Below are 24,216 nucleotides of genomic sequence, written 5' to 3' on the forward strand. Positions count from 1 at the left end.
ACGAATAGAACGCGAAATTATAAAAATTATTGTAATATATCGATTTTATTATCATTTGTTTTTTGAACGATTTTTATGAAACTTTTTTCAAACTCAGAAAAACAACTAACTAATTTGGCTTTGGATATCTGAAGTTTAAGGAACAAAGGGATAGGCTAAGTCTCTCTTCTTCTATATTTCTTAAGAGATTACTCTTTCAAATCATAGTCATATGAGTATTGACTTTTATTTTTAAAACCTAAGTTTCTATATATGGATGCATTAAAACTAATACTACATAGTTAAAAATTAGTTATCGCTTGAAATTTTTGAGAATTTATGCATTATTTTATAAGTTTTCTTCGGCGGGCTGAAGTCTCTACCTTGGATCGGAAAATCTATAGACAAGAAAATTCAGTTACAGGGTCTGTAACGAGCTTTTATTAAGTCAGGTTTTGATCACAATAGAGTTTTGTCCTATTTAGGAATTAAAAATGGAAGCTCAATAACATTTGATTACTTTTTTCCATATATTACATAATCATGAAGATATGATGGTGTCTGCCGAGGTACCTATAATTTTTTTAATGTACTGGATAACCTACGATAAAATCAAAAAAGTATCCATAAGTCATCAAATACAGAGATAATTATTTTTTAAACCTTGTGAATCTTTACTCGCACCCTCGCCCTCTACTCTCTCTATCGAACACGATTTGCTTATTTAGTATTTTGTAAGCCAAAAAATCGTAGGTGTTAGTTATTTCATCGTAGAACTATGGTTTCAAGGAAAAGCTTGATGTTGAGAGCCATATTTCATAACTATGATTTTGATGAGCTTAAGGGCTACCAAAATATATATAATAATATTATATGAATATAATATATAGTTTTTTCTTTTCTTTCTTCTAGCTTTTATGCGGCTTACTCTGAATGTTCGAGTACCACTTCGACCAAAATTGTGTTTTAACTATTTTTATCTAGAATTCTAACTGTTATACTTTTTCAAAAACTTCATCACGGCAGGTCTTTTTGCTACTTTTTTGCAGACCTCTGGCACATACACACACACACATATCTCCATTGTCTTATCATCAAAACATATGTGGAACCTCGTCGATTGCACTCAATATAATTGACAAGTACTGAAATAGTACATAGTAAATAACAAGTTCACAGTTATCAGCAAACTAATCAATCTAACACGATCTGAAGACAATTCCAGCTTGGCAGTGAACTCACAGAGAAAGATGTTAACAGTTGGAAAGCGCGCGTCGCGTGGTTCAATACCGTCTTACTTTTCGAGCGAATGGTTGTAAACTTTTTTTTATACATATATCATCTGTCGGGGTCAGAACCCAGAGTTGCATTACAAGATGGTGAAAATGCGGCGGCGTCAAGTGAAGCGGATGGTGAACAAGCTGATCTACTTCATAGTCTCCATAGCATTGCTCTCCCTCTTCACCACAATACTGGTAGAACGCCGATTACGCAATGTTGACGAGCAGACCACGGTAGCGACAGATTTCAATGGCGATCCCGTCACGCCAGAAGTACCACGTGTGCGCATACGCACACACCGCCCGCCTAAGCCACCGGTACAACAACGCATGGCGGCGCCACCACAAGCGGTGGTTGATGCAAGAGCTCCAAAGAGCGATAAAGCTGAGAAAGTGACAAAAATTGCGAAAGGACTATTTACAGTACCCGAAGCAGTGGGTGAGAAAAAAGATTGGGAGGATTTGGAGCTGATGGAACGTGATGCGAAGCGCAAGGGTTTGGGGGAACATGGTGAAGCAGCTTATGTAAAAGACGAAAGTCTGAAAGAGCTAGAGAAGGAAATGTCGCTGGACAATGGCTTCAACGCCTTGCTCTCGGACCTCATATCAGTCAATAGATCGGTGCCGGATGTCAGGCATGAAGAGTAAGTATGCAAGGTCAGCAAAGTATATGAATTTGACGGGAAGGTGCTTAATTTGTTTCTGTAGCTTGCTTCTATGTATTTGCTATGACCCAACTTAAGTTTGTCTTCATTCTTGTGCAAAACTTTTTGTGTACCCAGCGAGTGCGAGTCAAAAATTTATAAATCTGTTATTGTTAGGCCCCGAAGATCCGAACTTAACATCCGATTTTTTAGGATGACTAACCAACTTCTAGTTTCTGCGGCCGAAAATTATACCATATTTGATTTTATAAATTTCCATATTTTTTAAGTTTTTGTAATCGATCTCGCTATTTGCTAAACTTTAATAACGAAGCTGTATTGTAAATATTCAGCATCACTAATGGGAAGTTACCCCAATATTAATTCTCGAAATTTTCCAAGTAAACGATATGTTGTAACCTATACTGTATTAACCTCTTCATCCAAATAGCTGTCGTCACATACCCTACCTAGCGAAGTTGCCCTCGACCAGTGTGGTCATACCATTCTATAACGAACACATCACGGTGTTACAGCGCACACTGCACAGTATCGTCAACCGCACACCCCGCGAATTGTTGAAAGAAATCATCATCGTTGACGACAACAGCGATCGTGAGTATCTAAAAGGAGAACTAGAAGAGTTTCTGTTGGAGCACTTTGGCAATCTGGTTAAAATCGTACGCCTGTCCGAACGCTCGGGCTTGATAACCGCACGCTTAGCGGGTGCACACGCAGCTACTGGCGATGTTATAGTGTTTTTCGACTCGCACATTGAGTGCAATTACAATTGGCTACCGCCACTGATTGAACCGATCGCGGTAAACTACAAAATATCAACTTGTCCCATTGTGGACGTTATTCATCATAGTGACTTCAAATATGATGGCGCACAACAGCAGGGTTCACGTGGTGCTTTCGATTGGAAATTTGGCTACAAACAAATGTCACTACTGCCGGAACAAGAGCTGAACAAAACAGCGCCTACGCCAAATCCTATTATGATGGGTGGACTTTTCGCGATTAGTCGACAATTCTTCTGGGAGTTAGGTGGTTATGATGAGGGCTTGGATATCTGGGGAGCGGAACAGTATGAGCTTAGCTTGAAAATTTGGATGTGTGGTGGCATGCTTTTCGATGTGCCGTGTTCGCGTGTGGCGCACATCTTTCGTGGACCGATGGCGCAACGACCGAGTCCGCGCAAACACAACTTCTTTGCGAAGGTGCGTTGTGTCAAAATATATCCAAATATACAGTTATTCAACTAATATGCGGTTTTAACTTACAGAATTGCAAACGCGTTGCCGAGGTTTGGCTGGACGAGTACAAGGAGTATATCTACATGCGGAACGCAGAGGAGTATGCATCCGTCGATGCTGGCGATTTGACGGCGCAACGCGCTGTGCGTGAACGCCTCAACTGCAAGTCCTTTAAGTGGTTTTTAGAAGAGGTAGCGCCTGACATGTTAGTGAAGTATCCACCCATCAACCCTCCAACTTATGCCTCGGGCGTTGTGCAAAGCGGCGCCTATCCACACTTCTGCCTCGATACCATGAATAGAGGTAACGAAGAAGCTGTGGGTCTCTTCTACTGCGCTAAGAATAAAACACATCCGCACAGCAATCAATACTGGGAGTTGAGTTTTTCGCGCGATTTGCGGCATTACGACGGCGAAAGCTGTTTGGATGTGCAGTCGATACAAGAAAATGCGACAGTTTGGATGTGGTCATGCCATGAACAGGGTGGAAACCAGTTCTTCTTTTATGATCGCGAATATCAGTGGCTGGTACAAGGTGAACGCGGACACATGTGTCTGGAGGCGTTCGTTGATGGCGAAGAGCATGCGGTCTATGCGAATGTGTGCGACAACTCCAATCCGCGCATGAAATGGATCTTCGGAGCGGTCAATGACACCGCTCTAGACGCCTTCCACGAGCAGCTGCCGTACAATGAATAATACTTGAATTATATTTTTATCTATGGTAATAGATTTAAGTATCAGCAATGCTTAGTAATGTCATTAGCCAACATGCTGCTTAGCGTCTTCCCCGTTGCCACTTCTTTTATATGTATGTATGTAATTAGCAATGTTCTGCGCACGCCTTTATCAGGTTCATTTGAAATAAAGTATTATTTTTCGTTTACATTTTTATTAAATTGTTATTATTATGTGACGCAATGCTTGCCGCGCGCTTTGACGGGCGCCGTTACAGCTTGTAGCGCCGTTGGCATAACTTGTTGTACGCCGCGTTCGCCGCCACTAAACGCAGTCCAAACGATGACTTGCGAGTAATTAATTGCATCGCTTAACAGGCCAAATTAATCTTTCTACACTCGTCAACTACAACGGCTGCAACTTGCAACAACTCTATAAGCGCGCCGTCAACCAGCGCGCAAGTGTGAAGTCATATGTTGCGCGCACTATCAGTTTGCGCGATTTTTGCTTTTCATAAACATATGCCGCACTGTTGTCATGTCAGCGCCGCAACGCAGCGCGCAAAACGCGGCCACAAATCTGTGCACAATTCAAGCGGCCACTTCATTCACGCCACTTGGCGTCGCGCTCCACGCCTGACTGCTGTGAATTGCCTGCACTTTTGGCTTGTATGTCGCCTTGCGGTCTGCTAGCGCTGTTGCGCTGCGCTTTGTGTTGCTCTGTTTGCTTTATTTGATTTTTTTATGTTGTTGAAATTTACAGTTACTTCAAGCTTGATTGATGAAAAGAAGGTCAAAAGCAGCGCATGAAAAATTGTTTACTCATAGGACCGCCAAGCCATGCCATGCACTTGCGGACTTGGTCTTCAGGCAGTAACGGCGAGACGACGGAAGTATACGGCACTATACGAGAGCCACCGGCGTTGTTGTTATGCGTTTGAATGGATGTTGATTAGAGCGCTGAGACTGTGTTGCGCAAGTAGATTTGTATACAAGAGTATTCATTTCATTCTGCGACGGTTCGTAGGTATTTTAGTTGATATAGTTGCAGGGAAAAGTTGTTGCAGCAAGTTTGATATTGAATGTGGCTTGAAATTGAATATGCATTATTGGCTGTCGATCAATTAAGCCTTGAACAATGATGAATTAAACGAACGATTGGTATAAATCAAATGGACTGGCACAATAAAATATAAACAACTAGTATAAATCAGATAGATTGGTGGGATAAACCGGTGCACAAGTCAATCGCAACAACTGGCATAAATCAGACCGACAGGCATAGTCAAATAAAGATCGAATACCAAGCTATTATACCACTTTACTACTACTAGTCATATGTTCCCTTGTATTCAATACAACTTTGTTGCTGCTTTTCATGCTGTAAGGTCATATATGTAAATAGCGGTCTCTAGAGTTTAAAGCCGCCTCTGTTCTTCAATAAACGACTTATCATTCATATAAAAAAATCCTTCGAAGGTTTGTCGTTTTCTATCAGGCAGTAAAGTTATTGTATTGTTTGTTTCTATTTTCAAGATCTCGAAAAATTATTACTTGGAATAAAATTAGGTTCAATATATTATACCAGAACATTCACATAGTAACAACAAGAAGAGAGAAAAAATCAAGTTTCAGAAACAGCTCCGATAAACTTTTTGCTTTTTGAATTTATGAAGTGAAGCATTATATAATATATTCGGCGCGTTTGCATTTAAGAGAAAATAAAAAATAATCAGACGGTTTGTTTAGGATTGGAAAAATATACTAAAATTATTTGATTGGACAAACAAAATGCGTAAACCAAACAGTGCATACAAATTTATTGAAGAGATATCAGAGAGAGAGTTAGGCAGTTAGAAAGAGATAGAGACAATTAGACAGTGAACGGAAGAAAGGGAAATGGAGACAGTAGGCAGAGAGGCGGAAAAAGTGGGATGGAGATGGAGTTGCTTACTCAAAAATAGCTTATATAATTGAGCTTTCCATGAATTTGACAGATAGTTGGCACCCTATGACATAATAATAGGGTTGAGTTGGTACATATTATTGTTTATTTTAATAGAGATTGTGCGGTCTGGAAAGTATTTTTGGTTTATCAAATTTATCTTAGATATTTAAAAATACAGTACACCTGGCATTAGTAATTACTATTAGAGTCGGATCTTTTGTACTTTGTTGTTATTTGCTACAAATAAAATATATATGTACATATATGTCTGTAGTTAAAAACTCCAGAGGCTTAACTTTTTGTAACTCATTGCTGATCGTCCGAAGCTTTTCCTATAAGAAACTGATCCAAGGAATATTTATATTTGTCGGGCTAAAAGAATAAAAGGTTCAATGGGTTTTCAGTTTTATAAAAAGAATGAAAAGGAATTATGAAATCCAAAATGTCCTGGGTACTTCTCAGGGAATTGCTTTTTAGTTATGATACAAGTACAACAAGATAAATTTTATAAACTCATGTTTGAAAGGATTTTAACTTCAAAATTTTGGATTGTAGATAATTTTTCTTAAATACCCAAATGATTCTCTCCGCCGTTGTCAAGCACTTTCAAAATGTCTCCAATTTATTAACTAAAGTCAAATTCACTTAGTATTTAACAGTGTTCCATAACAACGGAAATATAATGTGTGAATATAGAAACACAAGAAACTGCAAAATATCTTAGACAAATCATTAATACCTTAACTCGAACATCATTAACACAATCCCATCTTTGCAAACACTTGAAACGATGCTCTAAAACCCTGAAACTGGACTAATAAGCAAACGAAATTGTATTTTCGCGACAAGCTTATTATTTAACTACTGAAACAGCAGTTCAACAGCTCAGACAACTTGAACGTAATTGACGAGCGCCAATTGAAAACGGCGGCGGAGCGGATATGACAAAGCAAGAGTTAAACAACTCTCAAGTGGATTAAAAGTTAAGATTTGCTCGAGAGCAACACCAGATATTGAAAAAATATGAAGCAATAAAAAGCGAAGATCGCATAATCAAATATTTGTTTATGTTAACTGTAAAGTACCAAACGCAATGAAATGTACGAAGAGCATAACGAATGCAATCAATGTGGCCGCATTATGAATTGTGCCGAAGTCGGAAGCAGTGCACAATGTGAGAGTTAGTAAAACCTGGATCGAAATAAATGCAGAAAAATTATTTTTTATCTTTAACATGTAATGATTAAGTAAGAAAAATAATTATATGGCTAAGTCCGTTCAAAGCACACGCTACATCGTCTTTTAATTTCATAATACAGCAGATAAGCTCAGCAGCTATAAAAGCCAAGGAATATAATAAATTTTATTTGAGAGAGGTGTTCTCAGATCAAAAAGAGCAGAGAGTTGCTCGATTTGGCAGAGGAAGATGTATATTAGTTAGAAACAGACTTTCCACAATATAAACTCTTTTACTTTTGTATGAAAAGCTTTTAACACCAGGCCTAGAAATACATTTTGATATGGGCATCAGTTTGTGGTCCCAAAATATCCTCCTTTTTTACAGCCAAAAACTACTGAGACACTACCTTGCTGAACCAAGAGCGTTTCAGAAAAATAAGTGCTTCTCTCTGTCACTATTCTGGAACCATTCCAATCATATGAAGAAAACCTAACGTTGTAAAGAGATTAGAATTTATAATATAGGTGGAACTGGCTTTGGTTTGAGTGAATACGATTTGTTCGAAGCAGATATGTTGGGTTAAACAGTCAACCCATTTTTTTCTTCACTTACCCTAATGCCGATAATCAAACTATTATCTAAAACAAAATATCTTCGGGCTATACCTTACATGGCTTGACCTTGAAGAGGCTTACTCTAATTAGAGTATCACAGATTAGTAGGTGGATAAAAGATTTTTATGTTCCAAAGCAAATAAATGGCAGAAATATCATTAGGTTATGATTATTCTCTAGAGGTTGGGATGAGTTGTATTTATGACGATTGAACGACAGCAGTACCTCGAAACATCTTCTATTGGTCTGCCCGCTTCAAATAGCAAATGTGGGTAAGCAAATTAAGGGCAGCGATACAATCTCTGAAAAAAATGTTCAGATCGGACCACTATAGCATATAGCTGCCATACAAACTAACCAATCAAAAGCAAATTCTGATTTTTGAATGGAATTATAGCTTCGGTGCAGCCGAAGTGAACGTTTCTTCTTCTTTTTATATAATTTCTTTAACTACTTGACAATTTTTAAACACTGTGCAATGCTTTGCAAGCAGCGTAAAATCTTATGGACGTCTCTATAAATATGAATCACTAATACGAATTAATAAATCTGAAGTGTGCGTTTCATTTTTATTGATTTGATGACTTCTTTCACTCTTAAACACGCTATATAGCGCGCAGTTTAGCGTGGCTAAGCAAACATTTGAACGAGCTGTAAGCGATTTATCAGGGATTTGTGATTTGTTTACGGCGCGTAATGTGTGCGTAATGTCAAATGTAATGGAATCATATGTAAACGCTGATAAATGTCAATAGCGATAGATTGACAGCGATGGCTTGCAGGTAAATAACAAGCAGAAAGCAAGGAAATAGTAGGATGAAAACAAAAATAAAACGAATAAAGCGTTTGTCAGGTTGACGGATGCACTTAAGGAAATGAACGTAGCGGCGCGGCGCAAACTAGGTACACATATTTATAAAAAAACAATACAGCAAAGTGCAGAGCGCGATGATGCAACGCTTGGCATGGCGAATGTAAATCAATTTCATGGCCTCTCAACGTTGTTGCCGACCAGGCCGGTGAGTATATATGTATGTCGAAAGAGTTATGTACGCCTGAGTGTAACGTAAACGCGCTACGGCGTTGCGGCAGTTACAGGCCATAAATCACGCGTTCGATGCGTTATCTTGAACGTGAGTAGCGCAGATTTGTAGCGCGCGTTTGGACCTGTGCGGTGTAAAGTTGGCTGTGCGACTAGGCACTCAGACTACAACTAGACATCGGATATTGTTTGTTCGTGTTCTTTTTTTTTTTGTTTTAGTTCTCCACTGGACCTGGATGTTTATGCACATATTCGCCCATTTGAGCAGTCAATGCGCCAATCTCAAGTGCTACTCACGCCCCAACGCTTGGCGCACTGGGTTGGTCGGTCGTTCGGCTGTTTGCTGGGTCTTTCGCTTTTTGATGGATGCGTATCGCAATGACGTAGCCTCGCGAAAGCCGTGATCAAGTTAAATGTATGCATAGATATGTATGTGCTTATATGCGATCTTTATCATTCGGTTATCACGTATCGCTTTGATAAATTGCTTTTGTTTAGTGAAATATGAAGTATGTGGATGCGACCAAATATACTTAGAGAACTAACAACAAACAAATATAACAACAATATTTCTAACAATTAAAACCAACGAAGATAGGCCGGTTTACTACATTTCGATACTATAACTTGGGTTGTTATAACGGTTGATTGCCCTTAAATATATTTTAAATTCATTATGAAGATCATCCGAATGTATTTCATCTTTGCAAAAAATTTACAGAGAAGAGAATATAATTTCCGGTTGCCCCAGTTAAAGCTTCAACCCCAAAAATGAAACAATCAGAGTTTTAAAAAACTCAAAATTTATTATATATTTATGGCTTGATACTAAACTAAAAATCTTTAAAACAACCCAGAAGACTTTTTCACTCAACCTACAATAAAAAATAGTTTCGAACGGAAAATTGAAAGACATTAATATCCAATATTAAGAAATTTTACATAAGCATGTATAAATTTGTAAAATAATGTATGTATGTCTACAAATCATCTGAATCTGTATTTTTTTTAATTCATAAGCTTTATAAGCCCTCAAACTCAATTTAACAACTGACCGCTGGCGATTTGAAACCGAAAATACATAATAGAAAATGAGACAAATGAAAAAAAAACATCAAAGAGAAACGTCAAGTCATCGCCTAACGCCCTTAAAGCAGCTTGAGCGCATTTAATAATCACACACTTGTTTGAGGAAGCAGACAAAAAATTTAAGATTTTCTGCAATTCATAACTAGCTTTTGGAGTGCTTCATATTTTGACCTACCATACGATTTATCACGAATCATCCGACACATTGCACAACTCATATAGTTATAAACCGGAGAATGAACGGGGATAAATATATATTGATCTGCATAAGTAGAAATTGTCTACTTTTGATCGACAGGTTGAAATATTTCATATTTTGAATTGGTTTTCTCTAGTATTATTGCAAAGCAACAAGAAAAGATCACTCAAAGTTTTATGTATTTTTGTTTGGAGTGAGTATTGTTTTTTCTTTAATAAGTATAATAGACAGTTACAACTATGTTATGATATGTGATGCTGTGAGCCGTCTGTCTCTGTTCTTCATACAAGAAAAAAACCTAATTTATTGAAACATCAAAATGTTGCGTCAGTTTTAAGAATTACTTACACAACAATCTTTTTATGAAAGCACATAGATTAATTCAGAGAATTGTTCTACGTTATATACATACATTACACAATTTAGAGTTTCAGTATATTAATATTATTAACCCTTAGGTGTCACGCTTGATATAGCCGTACACTATATATAATTTTTTTATACTAAAGGTTAACGAGTTCTTGAATTTTGGTAAGTTCCAGCGCATTTGAAATAACTTTGTGTGAAGTTGGCTGCAGCTGCTGGTATATGCGGGAAATATAACATTGAGTTCTCAAAAACCCATTTGTAACGAAATTTTATGTTTCATCAATGAACTTTGAAAAGGAAAGCGGTATTAACAGCGACTATTATACAACGTTATTGAAACGTTTCAAGAACAGTACAGAGAAGAAGGGTCATTTGACAACAATTCCCATTCTAATGTTATCCGAGCACTAGAAAGAAGGCGCGTTAAGGCATACATTATAACATGAGAAATGCGGTTCCCAGAACGAGAAGCTCAAACTAAGCACTCACAAACAGATGGTCATGGAGGATAATATGCACATGGCACTCTTTCCTATAGACGACATTACCAAGAAAGAAAAAAAGGGTCAAAATATCTCTGGGCAGTCAAAGCGACTGGGAGGACTCCACTCCCGAACAGTACTTAAGAGAAAGCAAACTGTAATGGTATAAAGACGTTTTGAAAACGGCAGATGGAATTGAAAGGGGTTAAGCTGGGTTAAAGTGATGTTATAATAGGAGTGAGCACAAGAGACCACAGGTTGCATTACATACCTCAACTTTAATCTAATTATACCTAATTATTGATGAATTGCGTAACTTTAAACGAAATCTTTAAGGACTATTTTAAATTGATTCTCGAAGTACTCAACGTATTATTCTAGTTTGTGTGTTATCAGACTTCTCAGCGTTTCTACCACAATTGAGGTATCTAAAGAGTTCAAAGTTCAGGCATTTCTTTCATAGAGTCTTTGTTAATATCAAACATACCTTCGAGTCTACAAGCTACTCACTCTACGATTAACTACTTTCGATTAAGTATCTTAATTAATTGCATGCCAGTTTTCGCATTAAGTAAGTGCCCCAATTAGTCGACTCTTTAGAAACCCGTTTCGTATGGAAGTAACGGTGGTTGTGCTACATTACAAAGGGCAGCGCTTTGAGGGCGTGATCCGCAAACAATAATAAAAATACCTTTGGCTTAAAAACCGAAAAACCGATTAAATAATAGAAGAGACAGTGATTTATGGTTCGGCTTGAACTCAAATTCGCTTGCAGGCGCTGACGGCGAGCGTTCGGTAGTTGGTTGCTGCTCCGTCGGATGATGCAATGTACATGCGGCTACCAGACGCAACTAATAACAATATTTGCCACAAGGTCTCTTCGTGCTTGGAGCCACCCAATAATGGAAATCAACAACAATAATAATAACAACAACCAAATATGATAGATTTAAATAGAAAATCAAGCTTTAAATAAAAAGAGTAGCCTAAAACTTAACTAGCCGCAGTAATAGCGTTTGTGACAGCAACAATAATAATAATAGCAAAAAAGAAACACGAAAAACTGTAAAAATGGTTACACGGGGTTATGGTTATGGGTATGGGTCAAGCAGCAAAGCTAAACGCGTAGTGGCATGAGGCGCAGCACTCGTGCTAAACAGTTAAAAAAGGCGACGAAAGCGGGAGAGTCAGCTCAGCTGTTCGGTGTGTGTAAGTGTGGGCGAGTGGGCGCGCGTTAGACAAACCTTTTTCAAGTAAAATGTCAGTTGCAGCAACAGTTGCCATTGTTGCTGTGGCATATTGCATGCAAAACATAAAGCAACAATAACAATTTTAACAACGACTAGCAACACAACACAAAAATTGGCCACAATGACAACAGTGGCAATGATATTTTTGCGAACAAGCGGCCAACCCACAGAATTTCTTGTTGTTTTTTTATGATTTTTGTACCAGCAAAACAGAAGCGCAATGAAAATTTGCCGTGTTGTGTCGCCACAAAGATATGAAGAGTGAAAAAAAAAACAACAAAAAATGTTGTACAAATTGCAATATGGTAACACTTGTGCAAATAAGCCAAGCAAACATTATTCAAGTAAGTTGACAAGCAAGCAACTCAACCACAATAATAACAACTACACCGACGACGTCAACGAGTTGCAACGAGAACACCAGCGGCAAGTGGCACTCAACGCACAGACGGTGAATCAACAAACGACAACGACGAAAATACGAGAATTACTTGTAAAAATAAAAATGAAAAACCTAAAAACATATATATAAAAATATGAAATAAAAATAAATATAATAATAAACAAACCGTAGCGAAGCTATAATACCCTTTACAGCGGAATTTGTATAGCATAATAGGTAAAAAGATATTTATTCTGTCAATTTTTATGGTATAGTATATATATGTGTAATAGTCTGATCTGAATAATTTCTTTGGAGAATGTATCGTTGCTTTGGACAATAATTCGTGTTAAATTTCGTGAAGGTATCTGATCAAATAAAAAAAGTATTCCAAACAAGGATATGATTTTGATAATTCAGTGTTTATGGTAGCTATAGAGATATATAGTATAGAGAAAAGGATGTGTGCAAAATTTCAGATCGATATCTCACAAATTAAGGCACTAAGTTTGAGTATATACAGACAGTCGACCATGGCTAAATCGACTCGGCTCATCATGCTGATATATATATATATATTTTATAGGGTCTCTGACATTTCCTTCTGAGTGTAAAAACGTCATACCTGTTCAGGGTATAAAAATTAAATAAAAGCAAAAATGTGACAAACAAATAAATTTAAGTTGCAAGAACTTACGCACTGTGCAAACCGTTGAAGTTCGCGTGTAAATATTATTTTATTGGCAAACTCTTGAATGCACTCTGAGCCCAACAACTGCAGTTTAGTTGCAGCTAAGTTTTGCTATAACCTAAAATTAATTGTAACTGAATTTAAGTGAGGTATTTTCAAGAATTAAAAGGCAGCTTCTGTTTTAATGCTCCACCCAAAAGGTGTTCGCATCCAAGATATACACAATATTTCCCCAAAATAATTCTTAAGCGTTGAAGCGTAAAAAAAATCCACTACAGTCTTAACGTCACAAATTCACTAAAAAAATAAAACAGTCAATCAGAGTTGCTCAGTATACACATAGTACAGTTATTTGAGCTTATTTAATATTCTAGCATTATAAACCGATTCAAAACCTGTTAAAAAAAAAATAAGGAACTATGAGAATGTTGAAGCAAGAAGCCAGACTGAAATGATGGTTTATCAGAAGATACTCTTAGACTTGGTTAGAATTGTCAAAGCCGTTGTTTGGTCGCTGCTTTGGCGAAGCACTTGAATATTATACAATCAATCCCGTAATTGCAGATTCAAAAGTACCACCGAGTCAAATTATGGAAAAATAAATATACAAAAACAATAAATTTAAAGAAAATTTGTTTATTGATTGAAAATTTTCATAAAGGTCGTAAATCGGAAAGAAAAATCAAGCGTTACGACATAAATATTCATAGAATTAAAAATAAAATTCATTAGTAATTTTAGTAAGTTTTAAGCTGGTGGAAGCCTCAATTTTTTTAAACACTAAAACGCATGTCACAAACAGCAAAAGAAGCTTCAACAATTCACTAGCTGACGAAAGAAACTTATCAGAAGTGATACGCCATACATACATTCAGAACGTGTTCCTACATGCATTCAGCTCTTAGATGAGATAATAAAGCACGATACATAGCTTTAAATTCTAAAGTGTGAAGTTCCAGAAAAATCCGATATTTTGTATTCCATAAATTAATACCAAACAGAGTATGGTTTTATAGCGACCGTAGGTGATGCGTTGCTTTTGTGATGAAAAAGGTTCACATGATCCTCTTAAGGAGCACACTTAGAGTGACAGCCTTAAAAAGGCGATTTTTGGAAATGTTAAAAAATACTACTGTATCCATTGTTTTAAAATGTTACGAGTATATTTATACATACTTTAGGACAACACAAAAAAAGTAATATTTTTTGAGTTACACGTGATCTACAACGGCGCTAAAACTAAGGTCTGATGGGTTATTGTATCGGGAACTATATGCGGAACATGCAAAAAAAAGCTTAATATGATCAAATTAATTGTTTTCAACCTATCTCCCAAGCAAACTTTAAAACTGAAGTTTGCAGAAAAACGCGTTTAAAAATGAACTGATAAAGCTGATTAAACTGAGCGGCTACACTTTAGGAGGCTGTGTCTAAAAAATTATTAGAGATTTTGATTTTAAATTTTAATATATTAAAGTAAAAAAAGTGAAGGTATATTGTATAGATACCATATGACATTTTAATTTATTTCTCTTTTGAACTAGAGTGCCCCATAAGGTAATAACTGCTAAGGTTTTTGTAGTTTTGAGAAAAAGAAAAATTAGGCAAATAGAAAAACTAGTTTGAAAACTAAACATATTCTACATCTTTCATGAATCTTTTAGATTACATTACATAAACACTATTTAAATGTCACCACATGCAACATTGTTCTTAATATTAGAGCCAATGAAGTTAAACTCAGTGAAACAAAGAAAAGAAAATATTCCGTAATCTCAAAGTACACACTTAATTTAAGGTATAGAGGTCTAAATCATTTCGAACGACTAAATTTCGATCTAAAAACTATCTATTGAGCGTTTATTTGCACTTTGAGAATGTGTTTTTTACATGGATAGCTAGTTTCTGCTAAATGGCCTATGGCCTATGACAAAAGTTGCAATGAATTATTTTATGTATACGTCATTCTATAGCATTCTAAAATAGTTGAGCTCGTCTTTAGGCTTTCTAATGTTTATAATTTCTTGCAAGTGACTTATATACAGCAGAATTAAATTTTTAGAAATATAAAAATATAATATACTATCGCTTATAATATATAGTACTTCTAAAAAATATATGCATATGCAAATGAAGAATAGTTCCACTTTTTTGTTCCCACAACCTTGTAGCGCTCTTAAAAAAATTGTTATAATAATATTACTACAAAAATTTAAATTCAGTAAATATTTGTTTTTCTGAATTTTTTTCTAAACTTTTTTTTATCAAAACTCGCAATTTACGCCATGCAAATAATATCATATAACGGCACAATATTTATAAATATATTCACACATGTGAACGTAAACAAAAAACTTGCAAAAAAAAACGAAAAAAGTTTAAAAGAGCAGGCAGCTGTTTTTAGCTTCGAGTCATCGCCTACGCTCGGCACTAATTTGAGTTCGTGTTTTCCATTCAACTACAAGCAATTTTTCATTGATGTTTATTTATTTCTTGTTAATACACGCCTTCACGAAAAAAGTGTTGTTATTTGCAATTTTGGTTTGGGTGTTCTGATAAAAATGCACTATTTAGATATACATACATACATATGTATGTGGGTAAGTACATATAGTACTCTGATATGCAGGTATTGGTGATATACACAAGCACTTCCGAAACAAAGTGGTGACAACATGTCTTCGACAATTTTTGAATGTACATGGCCTACATATGTATATCATATAATTATATATGTGTATTACAAGTATATATGTACAAGGTGCGTTCCAAAGTAAACAGTAAAAAAGTAACAAAGTACACTCTAGTGGCGCCATCTATATGTCGACTAGTGCGTTAGAATCTGCTATCCTTTATCGACTTCCAGTAAAAATTTCATGACATTTCATCTATTGGAAGTGAAGTTATTGCGTTTTAAGTGTCAGTATGTTTTTGTCATCGGTGCGAAAATGAGCTTCGAACAAAGAGCCAACATTAAATTTTCTTTTAAAATTGGTAAAACTTTTACCGAAACGTTTTATTTAATGAAACAAGTTTATGGTGATGATTGCCTATCCCGTAGCAGAGTGCACGAGTGGTTTCAACGTTTTCAAAGTGGTCGTGAGGACATAAATGAGCCGAAACCCAAAAAATCGCGCCTGGAGAAGTCAAAAGTGAAGACAATGCTGATTTGTTTTTATGATTCCAAGAGTATTGTCCACAAAGAATTTGTTCCACCCGGCCAAAACATTAATGCTGTACTCTCCCTTGGAGTTTTGAAGCGTTTGGTGCGCCGTATTGGACGTGTTCGGCCCGAATATCGCGAAGATGGCGTTTGTTGCACGATAATGCGCCGTCTCATCGATCGACGCTTGTGGCCGATTATTTGACCAAAAATCACATTTTAACAATCAACTACTACCCGTATTCACCTGATATGGTACCGTGCGACTTCTACCTTTTCGGAAAAATGCATTTGCCGATGAAAGGAAATCGTTATGCAGACGTGGAGGCCATTCAAAAGGCTTGCACCGGCATACTGGCGGTCGTACCGGGCAACGAGCTAAAACACTCGTTCGACATGCTTTTGGACCGTGCAAAAAGCTGTATTAAAACAGAAGGAGACTATTTTGAATAAAATTAATTGATTTTGCCGATAAAACCATTTTTTCTGTCTTTTTTTTTAAATGTCCTGTTTACTTTGGAAAGCACCTTGTATAAGCGAATAAAACTGCAATGCCAATTATGCCATCCTCTAAAGTATCGTATATTTATGGGAGAAGTGAATCGAACAAACTACTGGTATAAAGAAAATATAATGGCATACAAAAAATTTGAGCCTGTGTAAATCAAATGGATCTAAATTATCATATTTATGACTACTGGTATAAATAAAATACAGTGGCATACTAGTAGTAAACATCTGGCATAAGCAAATGGTATAAAAGCAAATAAATACAAACATCTGGTACTGAAATAACATATATACAACCTTGTGGGCGTGGTGAATCGGTCATACAAATAAAATATATATAAATAAAATAGTATGATATAATCAAATAGATCTCAAGTAACATATTTATGAGAGTAGCGAATCGAACAAACTACTATTATAAATAATAAAATGGCATAATCAAATAGAATAAACTTGTATAATTATATACTATAATAATAAAAACCAACAGTACAACTCAAATAAAGTGGCATACCCCTTTTAAAAACTGGTATAAAATAATGCCAAACAGTGGAAACTGGTATAAATAAATATAAAACAATATTATTCAAATAAATTCCAATAGCAATTATTTCAAAATATAATATTATTATGAGAATATTGAATTCAACGTCATAAGTTAGTTGAGGCCCGTAATGCAGAGAGGGGGAGATTGGAGATGGTTCCTCCCGGAGGTGATCTACAACAATTGTTTGCTCAAAGAGCTCAAATGTAATTAGGAGAGAACTGGCGAATCAAAGCCGACTAATATCATCTTAAATTAATCGATGTATTGATTTCAAATATTCATGTGAAAATCTGGTCAGGTTCAAGAACTTTATTCTGGCGGTCGGCATTTAGATTATATACTTATATTTTTGAAGGGACTATTTTCTCTCTCTCTTATGTCTCATGTGAGAAAAAGGCAGCAACATAATTACGCATAATTAAACAGTGTTCCGATGTTCAGCTCTAAGGCATTAAGTGCTCACTATACTTTTAGTTGCTGAAATCGAACGAAGGCTAGCCGCAGTTCGTTGCTGAGGTGTTTCGTAAAAGTTTTTTGCAAAAGTTTACATCTTTTTGGATTTAAGTACGAGGCTTTTGGGATTAAAGTTGATATTTTTATAGCTAGGCATAGAATGTTTTAAAAATATATAGGAAATATAAGCAAGAAAAAGAGTAACAAAGAGGAACAAATGGCCCAATAAAGCAAGAGAAGGTTAAAACATACATACTTGTAATAAGAGCAATTCTGCATGCGGTATATATCAAGCAGTAACTCGATTGATAATAAACGAGCTTGTATACGTGGACAGCCAAGCAGCAATCAAGGCAATTACCTCGTTTCGCTTAACGACCAAAAGTGTCTTGGTAACCAGGGCAGCAGTGGAGAGAGTTGAAAGAAACAAGCTTCTTAACTTCTACTAGGTGCTAGGTCACAAAGGAATCGAGGGCAATGAGATAGTGTCCTAAAGTCCAAAAAGGTGACTGCTACTCCTGGACTACGTGACGGCACTCCATCTTGCATCGCTAAGGACCAAAACTGGTCTATGCGAGGCTTATTAGCCAACCAGACCAACCTAACCTTTTCTGGTATAGTAAAATTTATTTTCGAAACTGGTATAAATAAATATAAAACAATATTATTCAAATAAATTCCAATAGCAATTATTTCAAAATATAATATTATTATGAGAATATTGAATTCAACGTCATAAGTTAGTTGAGGCCCGTAATGCAGAGAGGGGGAGATTGGAGATGGTTCCTCCCGGAGGTGATCTACAACAATTGTTTGCTCAAAGAGCTCAAATGTAATTAGGAGAGAACTGGCGAATCAAAGCCGACTAATATCATCTTAAATTAATCGATGTATTGATTTCAAATATTCATGTGAAAATCTGGTCAGGTTCAAGAACTTTATTCTGGCGGTCGGCATTTAGATTATATACTTATATTTTTGAAGGGACTATTTTCTCTCTCTCTTATGTCTCATGTGAGAAAAAGGCAGCAACATAATTACGCATAATTAAACAGTGTTCCGATGTTCAGCTCTAAGGCATTAAGTGCTCACTATACTTTTAGTTGCTGAAATCGAACGAAGGCTAGCCGCAGTTCGTTGCTGAGGTGTTTCGTAAAAGTTTTTTGCAAAAGTTTACATCTTTTTGGATTTAAGTACGAGGCTTTTGGGATTAAAGTTGATATTTTTATAGCTAGGCATAGAATGTTTTAAAAATATATAGGAAATATAAGCAAGAAAAAGAGTAACAAAGAGGAACAAATGGCCCAATAAAGCAAGAGAAGGTTAAAACATACATACTTGTAATAAGAGCAATTCTGCATGCGGTATATTTCAAGCAGTAACTCGATTGATAATAAACGAGCTTGTATACGTGGACAGCCAAGCAGCAATCAAGGCAATTACCTCGTTTCGCTTAACGACCAAAAGTGTCTTGGTAACCAGGGCAGCAGTGGAGAGAGTTGAAAGAAACAAGCTTCTTAACTTCTACTAGGTGCTAGGTCACAAAGGAATCGAGGGCAATGAGATAGTGTCCTAAAGTCCAAAAAGGTGACTGCTACTCCTGGACTACGTGACGGCACTCCATCTTGCATCGCTAAGGACCAAAACTGGTCTATGCGAGGCTTATTAGCCAACCAGACCAACCTAACCTTTTCTGGTATAGTAAAATTTATTTTCGAAAAAGAAATATTTATTTGCACTTTCAGTAAAATTTATTTAACACAGTCATCAAACTCTATAACAACTGTAAATGCAATTGCTATTTATTGCGATTTTATTACAGGCTTTGATTTTTATATAATGTACACACATACATTTCTATCACTTGAGCCGAATTGGACACCACGTACAGCCAATTGAAAAACTCATTCACTTCGCTCACTAAATAAATTTACATCGAAATACATTTAATACACGTAGTTGGCTCAAATGGGCTTTTGCAATAATAATAATTTGAATTTTACTGCGCCTAACAAACAATAAAGAACGCTACAGTTTTATTGGCAATCGCGAGTAGGTGAATGGTTGCCACTTTAGTTGGTCGCCGTTGCCACTTTTATGTTCAGTCGAGTTTATCTGTTACAAGTACATACGTTTTCGGTGTGATATTATTTTAGTGGCGCTTTAGTAGTGTTACAGTCACGTTTGTTTGCTCCATGAAGCTTTCTACATGCTGTGTAGCCGTATATTTATTTTCTAAAGTTGACTTCATTTTAGGCGTCCATAAATATTTTCCGTTAACAAAAGGTAACTTTTAGAAATATTCAAATGCTAAGAAGCATATTTTTTTGAGAGTACTGGCATCGGTAAACAGGATCGAAAGTATATAGTAGCCAGATCTATTTCCGTATAAAATATTTTATATAACAGTAGCGATCCCTTGCTGGTCTAATAATGAAAGTCAGGGGTAGCGAGTTGATGTAAATGCCTCGTGCTAAAATTATTATTAACCTAGCTTCGTCTAAACTTTCAATCATTAAATTAACATTCATTGTCTTAAGTTTTTAATGGAAAAAAGAGCTCAACCCAACAAAACTTAATTTGGCCGGAAGAATAATTACCAGTTGGTTTTGTTTCTTCCGGCGTTAAAACTATTTAAAACGAAAAAACCTTAACTAAGCTATAAAAACCTTCACAGGTTCAAGTTTTCTAACAAGCTTTTAATTTTGATCGTGCAGTTTGTATGGCAAATTTCTTGAAGATATCTTAGTTGGACTAGCTCGCATATATACGGACAGACAGACAGACAATTGTACATGGCTAAATCGACTCAACTGGCCATGCTAACAATTTATATACATATATATTTTATAGGGTCTCCGATGTTTCCTTCTGGATGCTACAAACTTCGTGCAAACTTATTAGGTATACTTTGTTCAGGGTATAAAAAGAAGTCGATCACCGATAGTTTTTAATTTGGGCGGAAGAATAAACCCCAACCAATAATAAGCTTTTTAATATATATAGTTACATTCATCAAATTATAGAAACTTTATATATTTTCTACTTCCCTGACTTCCAATGACATCTCACGAATGTAATGTAGTTGTCTAAGCACTCCCACTCACATGCACACCTCCATGGATTCACAAAAATTTATTTATTGTTCACCGAAAAGCATTGCGTGCGCTCGCGTTTTTCAATAACTCAACTCATAATTCATAAATATAATCTCAACGGAATTTATTTCTATTTTCTAAAAACAAAAAGCATGCTCACACCATCCGAAAGCATTCAGGCTCCCACCGCATGCGATGGTCGTATATCATAATGCGTAGAGCAAAATGTAAGCTCCACGCGGCGCTGCTTAGATGCGCTCATATTTGGGCATTGTCTCCGTGCAGCTCATAGCGGTTGCTATGGCATGCCACACCTCCACCAACTACCGTTACCACTGGCAAGGATTCAGCCGAAGTGTAACCACAGCGTTTGGTGACGCGCACATTCTCTCACTCCCGCCTCTCTCTAGATATATGTGTAGTGACTGCGCGTGTGGGAACGAGTGCGAACGCTGGAAGTCGAAAACATTTTCAACAAACTTTCAAATTAATCCCGTTGAAGTGTTTTTGAAAATCCTTGCGTGTGTCTGGCGTCTTAGAAACAAGCGGTACCACTTCGCTTCTCCTCTCCTTACTAACGCTCTAACGGTAAGTAATATGAGCCTTTCATCGTTTTCTTGCCGGGTTTTTGGTCTTCAAAACATTTTGCGCTGCCTTTCATTGGAAGTTTCTGGTTATTTTAGCAGCCTCATTGCCGTCTTCGCATTGCCAGAATTAGAAAAAAATAACAAGAAATTCCTTTGTGTCCTGAATTTAATAAGCTTAGTTGCTTGTTTGCCGTGGAGACAAAATTTCGTTGGCAATTAGATTTGGTTAGGTTTAAATGTTTTGAAATTCTTGCGGTTTACTTGTGAGGAGTTCGGGAAAAAGTGTTTCGTTTTGTGTGTGATATGCGATTATTGCCAAGATAATACTTCGAGGCAAATATATCTCTGCGAAAGCATATGAACAAATGCTTACGTAATTAATGAAAAATATGTGTACATATGTACGCGGTTTTCGATTTAAGTCTACTGTAACGGTTCATAGCGTAGACTTTGTTGGTGATGCAGAAGGCTTGACATCCTAAATGATGCTTGAGTTAGATATTTTAGATACTCGTTAAGTTGTAGTTCAATAAATATAGAAATCGATGATGTAAATCAGCCATCGACAGTTTAACAATGAGAATCTTGAATGAAATCTATGCGCGTTTTTGCTATCAGAATAACATATACTTTATGCACTGATATCAAAAATCTGACTATATACCATGAATTTCAGTTTAATTCTTTATAATTTAAGAATTAATTTGAGTTTCTTAAGTTGACTAAATTAAGAACAACATACTGACTTTTTGATATCTTCTAGTCAACACTGAACGAAGTTAATTTTCGATTGTGGTTTGGTTGTGATCTCCGAAAGAAGTAAAGCCCAGAGACCTTGTCAATATAGAAGGATAGGTTAGGTTAGCTCATAGGGTTGATCCTACTCGATTGATCCCACTTTGACAACTAGCTTTGGTCCTTTGTTACACAAAAACAGCTAAAAATAGATCACCAGATTATAATAGATCGGAAGTGGAACTTCTAAGCCATACAGTGGGCTGACAACCTAAAGTTAGAATTGATGGAGGGCTCCCAACAGAAGACTCCACCTCCTACCCTCCATCTTAACGTCGATCCATTAGTGAAAAGGCTCACTGCACCTCTTCTCTAATTGCTTCGCCCGTGTGTGAGCAGAAAAAGAACAGCCAGAAAAAGGTTCTGCGATGCATTGATCTCGACACTCAGGAATGCAATCAAAGTAGTAAATTTCAGTGTGTCCCTTCTTGGAACCCCTCCCTCACCCAGCTTTCCTAAGTTTAAGAGCAACCTTCGCCAAAAACCACCTTCCAGCTGTGTTTACAGATGCAACGAGTAGAATGGCAATGAGTGCCATTGTTGAGTGGTGCTCTTTGAACACGCTCAAGGTAGTTGATCGATTTTTCAGAGCGCCTTCCACGAAACAATGACCCCATTAAAAATTATTGGGCCAACTACGGTTTCATAGAGTCCGAATACAGGTTTTGGTGAAAGGTTCAATACATTAAGTCAGGCTATAAGAGTATCTAAGATCTACTTTGACTCGGCATCAAATTTAAAGTTTTGGTTAAGACAAAAACAAGTGCACTGAAGATATCAAAGCAGGCTCTACAAGGACGCATTCTTCATTGTGAGCTTGAAATAACTGTACTTAAGCACTTTAAACACAGTTATCTGACCTGCGGCAGACACAAGAATTTTATGTATCTCTTCGGCAATAGCTTTCCCACCAATTCTGTATGAAGTTGAATGATTTTAATCCTGTATTTCTCCTGATCTAAATGGTATAATTCATAAGAGATAGTGTGACTCACAGGTGGCTTAAAATAAACTAATATAAGATAGTCAAAATAATACGGACAGTTTTGATAATTCATTACCACGACAGTCGTGTCTACGTAACCGGAATAGTTTTTTCCAGCTAATGACTGTTAACTCGGCAGATCTTCAAAAACCATATGAAGATGTTTCTGTCCCTACAGTAAAAACAAGGATTTCAATCACTCAGTACTCAATAAAGGTTTTCCGTTTTTACTCTAAGACTAAGCACTGCTAATGAGAGTAACCAACGCAAAAATTTTGCTTATATGCGGTTTTATTAAGTGGTTTTCACAGTTTTTAAGTAGATCCTGTCAACTGCAGTTGTTTTTTGGGTGGTATACCTCAGACCAAAGTCTCTTTTTAGGTTGAAGAAAATTATAGAGGCAAAGAAGATAAGAGAATGTACGATCTAAAATACTTTTAATTTAAAGCCCATTAAGCAGCCTGCTGCTCTGATGAAAGCTTTCGACACCTTATTAAGCTATATTCGAATTGTCATTAAATACTAAAGTTCATTTTTGAAATCACTCTTTCAGCTGTCATGTTGCGCTTGTCATGAGAGTTTCTCTCAAATAATATGTGGTGCTCACTATGAGCTATAAGCGCGACATTGAACTGTCAGAAAACTGAAGTATTTCTATTCAATGTGGAATGAAAAAAGCAAACAGAGCAAAGGAAGCGGAACTAATTTCTGACTCAATTATCCAATTATTGCAACTATAGCGTATGGCAAGACCAAAGAAGTTGTCAATAAAATGGAAATGAAATAAAGTTTTGGGGAACAAGATTTATGGGTCATAAATATTGAATGACCGCAGCGAAGCACAAAAGTGCAGACTATGCGTTACAATCGCTAACTAAATTAGGGCAGGTGGCAAGCTGAGAAATGGAAAACGAAAAATAACAATAAAAACGGCATTAAAAAGCAATAACGTGGCTGCCGCAACGATTCCAAAATGAGTTGCTCGACAAATCGC

At 36.4% G+C, this 24,216-nt stretch overlaps 2 protein-coding genes across 5 annotated transcripts in view; one reads left to right on the top strand and one right to left on the bottom strand.

Annotated features, from left to right (window-relative positions):
• The window catches only part of spri (Src homology 2 domain-containing protein sprint), a 444,507-nt gene that overhangs the window by 309,746 nt on the left and 110,545 nt on the right, over nt 1-24,216 (bottom strand). The window lies entirely within an intron of this gene.
• LOC106614252 (N-acetylgalactosaminyltransferase 4) lies at nt 1,078-4,047 on the top strand. Its single transcript, XM_014229883.3, has 3 exons — nt 1,078-1,903; nt 2,355-3,126; nt 3,192-4,047. Exons 1-3 carry the CDS (start codon nt 1,356-1,358, stop codon nt 3,858-3,860), a joined length of 1,989 nt encoding a protein of 662 aa, XP_014085358.2. The 5' UTR covers nt 1,078-1,355; the 3' UTR covers nt 3,861-4,047.

This window comes from Bactrocera oleae, chromosome 5, assembly GCF_042242935.1.
Source record: "Bactrocera oleae isolate idBacOlea1 chromosome 5, idBacOlea1, whole genome shotgun sequence".
NCBI lineage: Eukaryota > Metazoa > Arthropoda > Insecta > Diptera > Tephritidae > Bactrocera > Bactrocera oleae.